Source organism: Bos indicus, chromosome 7 (genome assembly GCF_029378745.1).
Source record: "Bos indicus isolate NIAB-ARS_2022 breed Sahiwal x Tharparkar chromosome 7, NIAB-ARS_B.indTharparkar_mat_pri_1.0, whole genome shotgun sequence".
In the NCBI taxonomy this organism is placed as follows: domain Eukaryota; kingdom Metazoa; phylum Chordata; class Mammalia; order Artiodactyla; family Bovidae; genus Bos; species Bos indicus.
Genome location: NC_091766.1, coordinates 22,689,991 through 22,703,542, shown reverse-complemented (window position 1 = coordinate 22,703,542; position 13,552 = coordinate 22,689,991). Strand labels below are relative to the sequence as shown.

Genomic DNA, 13,552 nt, shown 5'->3' with positions numbered 1-13,552 from the left:
TCATAATTCTTAAAAACTGATTACATATTGAAATAATAATATCCAAATATACTATGCTAAAAATATATATTATTCAAATCAATTTTACTTGTTTCCTTTTAATTTTAAAATGTGGCTACTACCAAATTTAACAGTCTTTACAATACAAAGTCAACTCTAATTTTCTTCATGACTTTACTTATGGAGACTTAAATAATCAACTATCATAAAAATCAGTCTTTTTATAAGTTCAGTTGTCTCAAGAACCATTTTCCAATGAAAGCAAATATATATTAATACAGATTCACCTGGGTAGAAGAAATTAAGAACACTAAATTCACATACTGTTGGACCATATTTAATCACTCTCAAAAGACAGATCACCTCTTTCATTAGGCTTGTAAATCTGAAAGGTAAATAAAGCACATTTTCTCTAAGACTTTATGTCTGAATTTCATAACCTAATTAAAAGATACATGAACACCTAAGCCATAAGCACAAGGTATTTGGCAGAATTAAAAAAACATAAGCATAGCATACAAACTCCTAAAGTATTACCTGATAGATATCAGATAAACTGCTGCTTCCAGAGTCACTGGCGATGCTACAGCCAGACTGACTAGAAGACACGTGAGTCACCTGTGGATGAGGGTTGTCTGCAATGTGCATCTTGGTAAGATCGGCTGGAAGCTGAAGAAGAAGAAAAATAGTCTAAGATAATCTAAATATCAAACATTAGCATTAAAGAGTTCTTGACACACTGTGTAACTTTTGCAACAAAATTATATGTACATTTCTCTTCAATCTAATTTCTAATGTAAATTCTCCATTCTTCGAAAAATCTCAAAAAATGGTAAGAACCAAATTAGTATTCTATTAAGCAAGCCTACAGTGGAAGCTCACTGATCAGTTTTCAAAAGAGATTACCATAAGTAAGGATATTAAAGAGGGAAAAACTGCCCTTTCCTTTTCCTCAAATAAAAATAATTGGCTGTTGCTACTTAAAGTACAGGAATACTATCCCCTCCCCACCCATAAACACACACACCCCTAATACAAAACGGTTGGAATACCAGAATAAAACAGCAATATCTTGGATTAAAGTACAGCATCTAGCATCAAGACTTCAGAAAAGCAAGCATTCAATATTCCAAAATTTTAGTAAGCCTTTTTTTCATTTAATATTGTATTAGCTTATAGTTGGACCCTAAAAAATTTTGTTAGTAATCATAATGATGTAATGAATGTCTGTGCTAGGTATATGGCTACAGAGATACAGAAATCAATGCTTCCTCCATCTCATCTTTCATATGATTATGCTTTTATCAGGGATGAAAGTTGTACAATATAATTCACACCATAAGACTTTAAAAAATTTTACAAAATAAATGCTAAATTTATTTTGAGTTGAGATAAGATACAAACCACTGAGCTCCAAAGCAGTGAGAGTTTTACATTGCGATTTGATGACATATTTTCCAAATAATTTCTCTGCAACTTGCTATTCAGGACCATTGAGAGAAATCTACATTTCAGAGCAAGGTTTCTCACTGCTTTCTTATACAAAAATGTTAAGGAAACACGTGAATGATAGTGGAAGCTAAATATACTCTAAAGAAGAAAATGTCCAAACCTGTGGTCAAATACTAAAAATTACACACAGAAAAACTGCATCACTAACATCCCCTGCTGGGACAGGTGATACAGATGAATCCTGTAATGCTTTGGATTTGGACCCCAGGCAGTATTTGTTGCTGTTGTTTAGTCACTAAGTTGTGTCCAACTCTTTTGTGACCCATGGACTGTAGCTGGCCAGGATTCATTGTCCATGGGATTTCCCAGAATATTGGGGTGGGTTGTCATTTCCTTCTCCAGGGGGTCTTCCAGAACCAGGGATCAAACCTGAGTCTCCTGCTCTGGCAGGCAGATTCTCTACCACTGCACCACTCGGAAAGTATGTTATACCCTATCTGGAATCAAGATTGCTAGGAGAAATATCATCAATCTCAGATATGCAGATGACATAACCCTTATGGCAGAAAGCGAAGAGGAATTAAAGAGCCTCCTGATGAGGGTTAAAAAGGAGAATGAAAAAGTTGGCTTAAAACTAAACATTCAAAAAACTACAATTATGGCATCTGGTTCCATCACTTCATGGCAAATGGATGGGGGAAAAAATGGAAAGAGTAACTTTTTTTTATTGGGCGTTATTTTCTTGGGCTCCCTGCTGTTCATGACTACAATCACAAAATTAAAAGACATTTGTTTGCTCCTTGGAAGAAAAGCTATGACAAACACAGACAGCATATTAAAAAGTAGACATCTCTTTGCTGACAAAGGTCCATACTCAAAGCTATGGTTTTCCCAGTAGTCATGTATGGATATGAGAGTTGTTGGAACACAAAGAAGGCTGCATGCCAAAGAAGTGATGCTTTCAAACTCTAGTGCTGGAGACTTCTTTAGAGTCTCTTGAACTGCAAGGAGATCAAACCAGTCAACCTCAAAGGAAATCAACCCTGAATATTCATTAGAAGGACTGATGCTGAAACTGAAGCTCCAATCCTTTGGCCACCTGATGTGAAGAGCCAACTCACTGGAAAAGGAGTTGGCTGAAAAAAATTTCCCCAATGCTGGGAAAGACCGAGGGCAAGAGAAGGGGGCAGCAAAGAATGAGATGGTTAGATAGCACCACCAATTCAATGAACATGAGTCTGAGCAAGTTACAGGAGATACTGAAGGATAGGGAAGCCTGGTGTACTTTAGTCCATGGGGTCGCAAAGAGTTGGACATGACTTAGTGACCATACAGCAACAACAAAATAAGTGTGATCCAAAAGTAAACTGATGCTCAATTTAAAATCATCGCAATCCCTGATTTTGGATTAAAGTTACATAGGATTAATAGTGCTTCCAGTTAGCTACTGAAAGCAAACACAAAACTTCACCGTAGGGAAAAAATCATCCTGGGCATCAAGATAACAGGACTGCCTGGTGGCTCAGCTCCTCCAATGTGGGAGGAACTGGTTTCATCCCTGGGTTGGGAGATCCCCTAGAGAAGGAAAAGGCAACCCACTCCAGTATTGTCTAGAAAATCCTATGGACAGAGGAGCCTGGTGGGTTATAGACCATGGAGTTGCAAAAGAGTAGGACACAACTTAACAACTAAACAACAGGCCTCAGATTACTTAAAAAAAAAAAAAAATTTGACGCATAATATCCATTGCGCAAATAAAACCAGGCACATTAGGAGACAAGATGGCATTCATGCAAACTAAGGGAAGTAATAAAATCTAGAAACCCGTGAAGAAAAAGCTTTCAGATAATGGAGTTATCAGATACAGATTCTAAAACAACTTTATTTAATAACATATGCCAGGGGTAGACGGTAAAAGCATCTGCTTGCAATGCGGGAGACCCGGGTTCGATCCATGGGTCAGGAAGATGCCCTGGAGATGGAAATGGCAAACCCAGGCAGTTTTCCAGTACTCTTGCCTGGGAAATTCCATGGATGGAGGAGCCTCATAGGCTACTGTTCTTGGGGGTCGCAAAGAGTAGGACATGACTGAGCGACTTCACTTTCACCTTCACCAGGGGTTGGCAAACATTGTCTTTAGAGGACTTAAGAGTATACATTTTAGGTTTTTGTAGGCTACACATCTCTGTGGCATTACTTCTTCTGACTTTTTTTTTTTTAAAAAAGAACTCAGCAAAATAAAATTCCAATTTACCGTTGGACAACATTGTTTCATACACACATCAAACAGGCCAAAAAAATAGAAAGCAACTTCAGAGACCGAAAAAAAAAAACAAAAACCCTTTTATCTTTGGCCTTTCTAGCCATCTCAGACAAACTAACTACTTATTGTACAGCTAAGTACATACACAAAATGCTCAGAATAAGATTGTTTTGTTGTTGCTGTTTTTGCCTTTTTTCACAAGATTTTTTTCTCCTCTAAGATCATAATGAACATGATCGCACCACAAGTGAAGTCAGAGGTAGGACAGAGACTGCTCCTAAGGCTGGTTTGGTCATCCGGGGTCATTAAAACTGACTCACTCCTAACAACATGTACAAAAACATAAAATGTAAATAAAAACACAAATTTTCCTTTAAAAAGTACTTTAAGAAGAAAAGCAGGGCCTTGGAAATTGGGTTATTTTTTCCTTCCCTGCTGCAAATTCATGTCATGGCTTTGGTTGGGTGGCAGAGAATGTGTGTCCCCTGCAGGTGGCGCTGGCGTGGCGGGAGGGCAGGCCGGCAGGACGCTACTGGAAGATGACCATGTTTAGACTGAGACGGGAAGTGGAGGGTGAACAGGTAGGTCATGGTAGCCTTTTTGTTTCTTTAAACTTTTTTTTTTGATGTGGACCATTTTAAACGTTTTTTCTTTTTTTAATTGAATTTGTTACAACCTCACTTCTGTTGTTTATGTTCCAGGTTTCTACCCTGAGGCATGTGGGATCTTACGCCCCCAACCAGGGATTGAACCCATACCCCCTGCGTTGGAATGGGGAGTCTTAACCACTGGACCACGAGGGAAGTCCCATGGGTAAGTTTAACTTTTCCTTTATTTTTTGCTGTCTAGTCATCCTCATCAGTCTTGGTGTCAACACCATCCTCCTCCTCATCTTCAGCTGCCCCTTTGACCGTAGCTGCTTCAGCCTCCTCACCTTCATCTCCTCCCCTTCCTCACCATCACCTTCCTCCTCCTGCTCTCCCCTCCAGATCTTCTTCCTCTTTTTCATTTACCTCTTTGTCAACTTCCTGCTCCCCACTTTGCTCATTAGCAGGTGCCTCTCCCCCATTCTCTGCCTCCTCCACAACTCCCCTCTTTTCCTTTGAAAAGGTGTTACGTTGAAACTGCTATCCACAGCCACGGCTGACATGATGGGGCAGGCCAGTGATCCTGTGCAGCGGTTTAAGAGGAAAGAAAGTGTGAGTCCGAGGAGGCTCTCCAGAAAGCTGCTGGAGGCCAAGGCAGAGGTGGCTGAAGCACATGGGAAATCAGATGAGGGAACAATGCAAAGATGGCTTTTCAAAGCAGCCAGTGGGGCAACAAATTTATTTTAAACAATCTTTTTTTTTTTTTTTTTTTTAAACTTAGCTATGCCATGCAGCATGTGGGATCTTAGTTCCCTGACCAGGAATTGGACTTGTGACCCCTGAATTGGAAGAGAGGAGTCTTAATCACTGGACCACCAAGAAAGTTTCATAAACCACCTTTAGGAACGTAAAAACTGGGCTTCCCTGATGGGCAGTGTTCAGGAGTCTGCCTGCTCGTGCAGCAGACATAGGTACAATCCCTGGTCGGGGAAGATTCCCACATGCTGAGAGGCAGTTAAGCCCATGGGCCACGACTACTGAGCCCATGCACAGTAACTGCTGAGCCTGTCTGCTCCGACTACTGGGCCAGTGTGCCTAGAACCCATGCTCCGCAATCTGAGAAGCCACCGTACTGCAACAAAGAGCAGACCCCATTAAGAGCAACTACAGAAATCCGGTACATGGCAGTGAAGAACTAGCAGAGCCATTAATTAATTAATTTAGATGGGCACTGTCCTTTAAAAACATAAAACTAAATAAAAATGTAAAAGTCATTCTTAGCTCAAAAGTAATTAACAGCTCACTGGCAATATCTGGCCCAGTTTAGCAATCGGGACATACATAAAGAAACATAGGTCTAAGAACTTTAGCAAAGAAAAACTAACAAAGAATGAAATGAAAGTTCTAGAATTCAGAAATACAATTATGTAAATTTTAAAAGTCAACAGATAGATTCAGTAACAAATCTGACAGAGCTAAGGAAAAAAAAGAAAAGAAAAGAAAAACTGGTCTCAAAAAATGTCCAGTAAGAGACATGAAGAGTAAAAAGAATAAAGTTAGGAAAGAAGGGGCAAGAGCCACAGGAGATACAGTGAGAAAGTAGCACCAGAATAAGCAGAGTCACAGAAACAGAAGAATACTTAATGCATAGAAATGATGGCTGGGCAATCTGCAAAGTTAACAAAAGATACAAAGTCATGGATCAAGTAGCTTTAAAAATTTCCAGTAACATACATAAAAGCCAAACCATACTTATATACACCAGGGTAAAAGTGTCGGGGAGGGGGGCAGTCAGAGAAGTCTTACAAGTAGTCTACAAAAAAAAGAGATTACTTCGACAAGAACAAAATTAAACTGACAGCTGACTACTCAACAATTTGGAAGCTAGACAATGTAGTGTTATCTTCAAGAGCTAGAATTCTACACCCAGTAAAAACAGTTCTCAAGATGAACAAGATAGTAATTTTCACAGAAACAAAAATGAAGAGAAATACTCCCACAGTATACCTACAGTGAAGAAAATGCACTAGGAGACAGAAAATGATTCTAAATGAAAACTTCTAGATGAAGGGAAGAAGGAAAACCAATGAAAATTGGAAATGTGTGGGAAAATCAACAAGAATATTGATGATATGAAACTGTAACACAAACCAAAAGAAAGTTTATGTGATTTTACTAATGTCAGATAAAGAAGACTTGGAGGCAAAAGCATTAACAGAAACAAAAGAGGACATTTCATAATGATAAAAAGTTTAACACTAAACAGATATGCACCTAGTGAGTAATATAGCCTCAAACTGTATGAGGTAAAATAATGATAACAATAAAAGGAGAACTACATGAATCTACAATTATGCCATAAAAACTTTATCACAGATCTCTCAGTAACAGAATAAATAAAAAAACAAGTAAAGATACAGAAGATATGAACATAATACACAAACAAAGTGCATATACATAAAATGCTGCAATCAAAAACTACATATTTTCTTTCAGGATTCATACATAAACATTCATAAAAATTGACAATAAGGCAGGCCCCAACATAATTCAAAAGGTTAAAATTACAGAGAGACAATACCATGATTACAGAGCAAATAAGGCAAAATAATAAAATGATAACTAGAAAATTATTATGCACTGGGAAAAGTATAAAACAAACCTCTAAATAGCCCACTTTTGACTGTGTGAATCACAACAAACTGGAAAATTCTGAAAGAGATGGGAATACCAGACCACCTGACCTGCCTCTTGAAAAATCTGTATGCAGGTCAGGAAGCAACAGTTAGAACTGCACATGGAACAACAGACTGGTTCCAAATTGGGAAAGGAGTACGTCAAGGCTGTATACTGTCACCCTGCTTATTTAACTTCTATGCAGAGTACATCATGAGAAACGCTGGGCTGGAAGAAGCACAAGCTGGAATCAAGATTGCCGGGGGAAATATCAGTAACCTCAGATATACAGGTGACACCACCCCTATGGCAGAAAGCGAAGAATAACCAAAGAACCTCTTGATGAAAGTGAAAGAGGAGAGTAAAAAAGTTGGCTTAAAGTTCAACATTCAGAAAACTAAGATCATGGCATCTGGTCCAATCACTTCATGGCAAATAGATGGGGAAATAGTGACAAACTTTATTTTTTGGGGCTCCAAACAAAATCACTGCAGATGGTGACTGCAGCCATGAAATTAAAAGGCACTTACTCCTTGGAAGAAAAGTTATGACCAACCGAGACAGCATAATAAAAAGCAGAGACATTACTTTGCGAACAAAGGTCCGTGTCTAGTCAAAGCTATGGTTTTTCCACATCTCATGGATGTGAGAGTTGGACTATGAAGAAAGCTGAGTGCCGAGGAACTGATGCTTTTGAACTGTGGTGTTGGAGAAGACTCTTGAGAGTCCCTTGGACTGCAAGGCGATCCAACCAGTCCATCCTGAAGGCAATCAACGCCAAATATTCACTGGAAGGACTGATTTTGAAGCTGAAACTCCAATACTTTGGCCACCTAATGTGAAAAACTGACTCATGTGAAAAGACCCTGATGCTGCCAAAGATTGAAGGCAGGAGGAGAAGGGGATGACAGAGGATGAGATGGTTGGAAGGGCATCACCGACCCAATGGACCTGAGTTTGAGTAAACTCTGGGAGTTGGTGATGGACAGGGAGTCCTGGTGTGCTGCAGTCCATAGGGTCGCAAAGAGTTGGACACGACTGAGTGACTGAAGTGAATACTGAAATAGCCCACAGGTAACAAAGTCACATCAGAAATCAGAAAATATTTAAACAGAATAAAAATTAAAATGCCATATATCAAAACTTGTAGGATAAGCCACAACAAGTTATTAATGATGAGACTTTTCATCAGCAACCTCAATTCACTTACCCCATCAGCCTCCAGCCTACCACGTCTGGCAAAATTTCCTATTTTTCCACACACATTTTCTATACCTGAGCTTCTGAGCTCTGCTGGAGCTCACTAATCCATGAAGACTAGTGTCAAAGTTTTGTTCGGAGGTTGAGAAGGCAGCTTAGCTAATGGCTTAAATACAGACACAGATTATGAAAGTACACAGTTTTTTGAAGGGAAATGCTTATTACATGAAAAGGGAAAGAGATGTATTAAGAAGAGGCAAAGAGGCAGAACATAATAAAAAATGTCAAGCTATGTATTTTGAAATTCATTTCTATAGCCAACAGAGAACTACTGTAATTTCTGTGAAAGGCAGTGATGTAAGATCTACATGGTATGTCTCTGACAGGCTTAACTCAGCAAAATGTATTATTCTGCTGACTCAAAATACCCTATAGATCCAAGTAATTCTTTGGGCAACTGTTTCACATGCAGAGTCTCAGACATCCAGGCTGCTTTGGTTTCCTGGCTCTGCCATCTTAACATGGGGTCACTTAAGTAATCACAACAGAAGAAAAAAAGCTGGAAAAGACTCAACACCGCCATCAATCACGGAAATAAAAATTAATACAAATAACCTTTTCCCCCATCAGAATGGCAGAAAGAAAATTTGACACTACAAAATATGGGCCAGATAACGGAGGAAAACAATATTGTTATAAATTGCCAGTGGGAGTTATGAACTGATACAGCTACTCACAGCTACTGTGCAGAGTCATTTGGGGAGCAGCCACTTTGAGGGAGCAAATGTAAGGAAATGGGCTTATTACATTTAAAATATATAAAACTTATTCCTCAACAACTCCTCTTTGGGTACCTACTCTAAAGAAGCATACATGTGTCCAAGAGGGAATGTGCCAAGACATTCATTACAATGTCTGTAAAAGTTCAAAAAAAAGACAAATATCACAGGAAGAACAGCTAAATTACTATAGCTCATTATGGAATACAAAGCAATAGTTCAAGGTATAAAATATATCTATATGTTCAAACCCGGATAGTTCTTGGTTGAAAAACCAAGATTCATAATAAATGTAGACAATATGACTAGTTTTTTAAAAAACATAAACACAGTATCATGTATTTTCTGGATATATACTTATCTAGGTTTAGGGGGAAAGATTTGTAGGAAAGTATACTAGATAACCAACAGGAGCACTCTATAGTGAAGGTGGAAGATTGGGGCTGGTGGTCTAAAAGGAATTTTAGTTTTATTTGCAGAATCTAGCTGAGATGTTATACTTCCATATGGAGAAAAAACTTTCCTATTAATTTCTAAAAATAAACCATTTGAAAAATTTCAGAACTGAAAACAAATATATACACGTTGAGTACAATAATTTCCCACCTTCCCATTTAAAAGTGTCCACAAACACTGGAATGTGCTGAAATTCTGTAACCCTTAGCAACTAGGGGTTGCTATACATACAGTATACGTTTTTTATAAATGTTGAAATATTAAGATCCAAAGATGAGTTTAATCAGAATGTCTTGTGAGAACATGACAAATAATGATATACTTACTGAAAGTAGAGCCCAGAATGAACATTTAACTTAAAAGCACTGGAAACAAAATAGAAAGTGATATAAAACTAGATTTACAACACAAACTCCTAACATAAGGACTTGAATGTGAAGCTAAGAAATGAAGTGAACATCACTCATTATCAGAGAAATGCAAATCAAAACCACTATGAAGTACCATTTCACACCAGTCAGAATGGCTGCGATCCAAAAGTCTACAAGTAATAAATGCTGGAGAGGGTGTGGAGAAAAGGGAACCCTCTTACACTGTTGGTGGGAATGCAAACTAGTACAGCCACTATGGAGAACAGTGTGGAGATTCCTTAAAAAACTGGAAATAGAACTGCCTTATGATCCAGCAATCCCACTGCTGGGCATACACACCAAGGAAACCAGAATTGAAAGAGACACATGTACCCCAATGTTCATCGCAGCACTGTTTACAATAGCCAGGACATGGAAGCAACCTAGATGTCCATCAGCAGATGAATGGATAAGAAAGCTGTGGTACATATACACAATGGAGTATTACTCAGCTACTAAAAAGAATACATTTGAATCAGTTCTAATGAGGTGGATGAAACTGGAGCCTATTATACAGAGTGAAGTAAGCCAGAAAGAAAAACACCAATACAGTATACACACACATATATATGGAATTTAGAAAGATGGTAACAATAACCCTGTGTATGAGACAGCAAAAGAGACACAGATGTATAGAACAGTATTATGGACTCTGTGGGAGAGAGAGAGGGTGGGATGATTTGGGAGAATGGCATTGAAATACGTATATCATCATATACGGAACGAGTCACCAGTCCAGGTTCGATGCACGATACTGGATGCTTGGGGCTGGTGCACTGGGACGACCCAGAGGGATGGTATGGGGAGGGAGGAGGGAGGAGGGTTCAGGATGGGGAACACATGTATACCTGTGGCGGATTCATTTTGATATTTGGCAAAACCAATACAATATTGTAAAGTTTAAAAATAAAATAAAATTAATTAAAAAAAATTTAAAAAAAGAAGAAAAGTGAAATAAACCTACATTTTCACTTCACTCCTTTGAATGCAGCACTCACTCTACATATTCCTGTTATATATCACATGTATAAACATTAAAATATTCTTATACATTTATATTTCACTTTTACTACCTAATGAAAGCCTACCATAGTGATGCCTACCCCACATATATCACCTGCTCATTGAGTATCTGTAGAACAACTGAGTGAATATTTGACTTCTAAACACTGTCACTATTGCTCAGATGGTTTCCATGGATATCTGAATAGATAAAGTCTTAGCACATACATATTCAGTATTTCAGGGTGACTGGCATTGCCTAAACTGTGTACTGAGTTTTCTGGATCTATTGGGGAGGCAGGGGAAGGGCAGGGTTTGATGGCTGAATAAATCAGCAAATAATGCTATACTAAGCTCTTTACAGCACGCGTGTATTTATGGAGGGTCAAAAAGTCCATTACTTTGCCAACAAAGGTCTATCTAGACAAAGCTACGGTTTTTCCATTAGTCATGTATGGATGTGAGAGCTGAGGACCAAAGAACTGATGTTTTTGAACTGTGGTGTTGGAGAACATTCTTGAGATTCCCTTGGACTGCAAGGAGATCCAACTAGTCCATCCTAAAGGAAATCAGTCCTGAATATTCATGGGGAAGACTGATGCTGAAGCTGAAACTCCAATACTTTGGCCACGTGATGCAAAAAACTGACTCATCTTTAAAGACCCTGATGCTGGGAAAGATTGAAGGTGGGAGGAGACAGGGACGAAAGAGGATGAGATGGTTAGATGGCATCACCGCCTCGATGGACATGAGTCTGAGCAAGCTTTGGGAGTTGGTGATGGACAGGGAGGCCTGGCATGCTGCAGTCCATGGGGTTGCAAAGAGCTGGACACAACTGAGCGACTGAACTGAAAGAACTCTGACAAAGTAGAAATGTGTTTCACCCAGCATTTTCAAAACTTCTTTTCCCCCAATATTCATCTTATCAACATTCTGTCAATATAAGAAATCATGCTATGGGCCAATACCATCCATTTATCCAAGAAACATTTATAGGTCAATTAGTTTGGGGAGCAGTGGCAGAGATCTACTTGACTCTAGACTGGCATGAATGCAGGTATAAGTATAGCACAATATTACACAAACGAACACAGTACATATATACACATGTATCTATATATCTATATATATACTGTATACTTGCCAAAACTCAGGGGTACCTGGCAAGTATTACACAATTGTTCAAGACTGTACTACATATATTAAAACTTGGTCTTCAGGAATAACCTGCCACAGCTAAGAATCATAGTAGGGAAAATGCACCCTTTAACAAACTGCTATCTGAAACGTTCTGCCCCTTATAATCCATACCCAAGTGTTATTTCATTTAGAAGGTCATTCAAAGGGCTTTATTAAGTACAAAGTAATATTTACTATTAACTCTAAAAATAATGTTTAAGAATTATACAATTCCCCAACAGAACATTATTCCTCAAAAGTTACTGTTAAATTCCAAACTGCATTGTTATTAGTTTCTTTTTCAAGTGTATTTTTTTAAAATATAAATTTATTTAATTTAATTGGAGGTTAATTACTTTACAATATTGTATTGGTTTTGCCATACATCAACATGAATCCACCACGGGTGTACATGTGTTCCCCATCCTGAACCTCCCTCCCACATCCCTCCCCATACCATCCCTCTAGGTCGTCGCAGGGCACCAGCCCCAAGCATCCTGTATCCTGCATCAAACCTGGACTGGCGATTCGTTTCATATATGATATTATACACATTTCAATGCCATTCTCCCAAATCATCCCACCCTCGCCCTCTCCCACAGAGTCCAAAACACTGTTCTATACATCTGTGTCTCTTTTACTGTCTCGCCTTGTCTAACTCAATGAAACTAAGCCATGCCCGTGGGGCAACCCAAGAGGGGCAGGTCATGGTGGAGAGATATGACAGAATGTGGTCCACTGGAGAAGGGAATGGCAAACCACTTCAGTATTCTTGCCTTGAGAACCCCATGAACAGTATGAAAAGGCAAAATGATAGGATACTGAAAGAGAAACTCCCCAGGTCAGTAGGTGCCCAATATGCTACTGGAGATCAGTGGAGAAATAACTCCAGAAAGAATGAAGGGATGGAGCCAAAGCAAAAACAATACCCAGCTGTGGATGTGACTGGTGATAGAAGCAAGGTCTGATGCTGTAAAGAGCAATATTGCATAGGAACCTGGAATGTCAGGTCCATGAATCAAGGCAAATTGGAAGTGGTCAAACAACAGATGGCAAGAGTGAATGTTGACATTCTAGGAATCAGCAAACTGAAATGGACTGGAATGGGTGAATTTAACTCAGATGACCATTATATCTACTACTGTGGGCAGGAATCCCTCAGAAGAAATGGAGTGGCCATCATGGTCAACAAAAGAGTCCGAAATGCAGTACTTGGATACAATCTCAAAAACGACAGAATGATCTCTGTTTGTTTCCAAGGCAAACCATTCAATATCACAGTAATCCAAGTCTATGGCCCAACCAGTAACGCTGAAGAAGCTGAGTTGAACGGTTCTATGAAGACCTTCAAGATCTTTTAGAACACCCAAAAAAGATGTCCTTTTCATTATAGGGGACTGGAATGCAAAGTAGGAAGTTAAGAAACACCTGGAGTAACAGGCAAATTTGGCCTTGGAATACGAATGAAGCAGGGCAAAGGCTAATAGAGTTTTGCCAAGAAAATGCACTGGTCGTAACAAACACCCTCTTCCAACAACACAAGAGAAG

The 13,552-nt window shown here is 38.9% G+C and overlaps 1 protein-coding gene across 10 annotated transcripts in view; it reads right to left on the bottom strand.

The window, feature by feature from the left end:
- RAPGEF6 (Rap guanine nucleotide exchange factor 6) overlaps window positions 1-13,552 on the bottom strand; it is a 227,846-nt gene that overhangs the window by 103,019 nt on the left and 111,275 nt on the right. For all 10 annotated transcript variants that reach the window (XM_070792042.1, XM_070792043.1, XM_070792033.1 and 7 more), the window contains one exon: window positions 538-669. In XM_070792042.1, coding sequence (XP_070648143.1) covers window positions 538-669 — 132 coding nt within the window. The remainder of the gene's footprint in view (window positions 1-537; window positions 670-13,552) is intronic.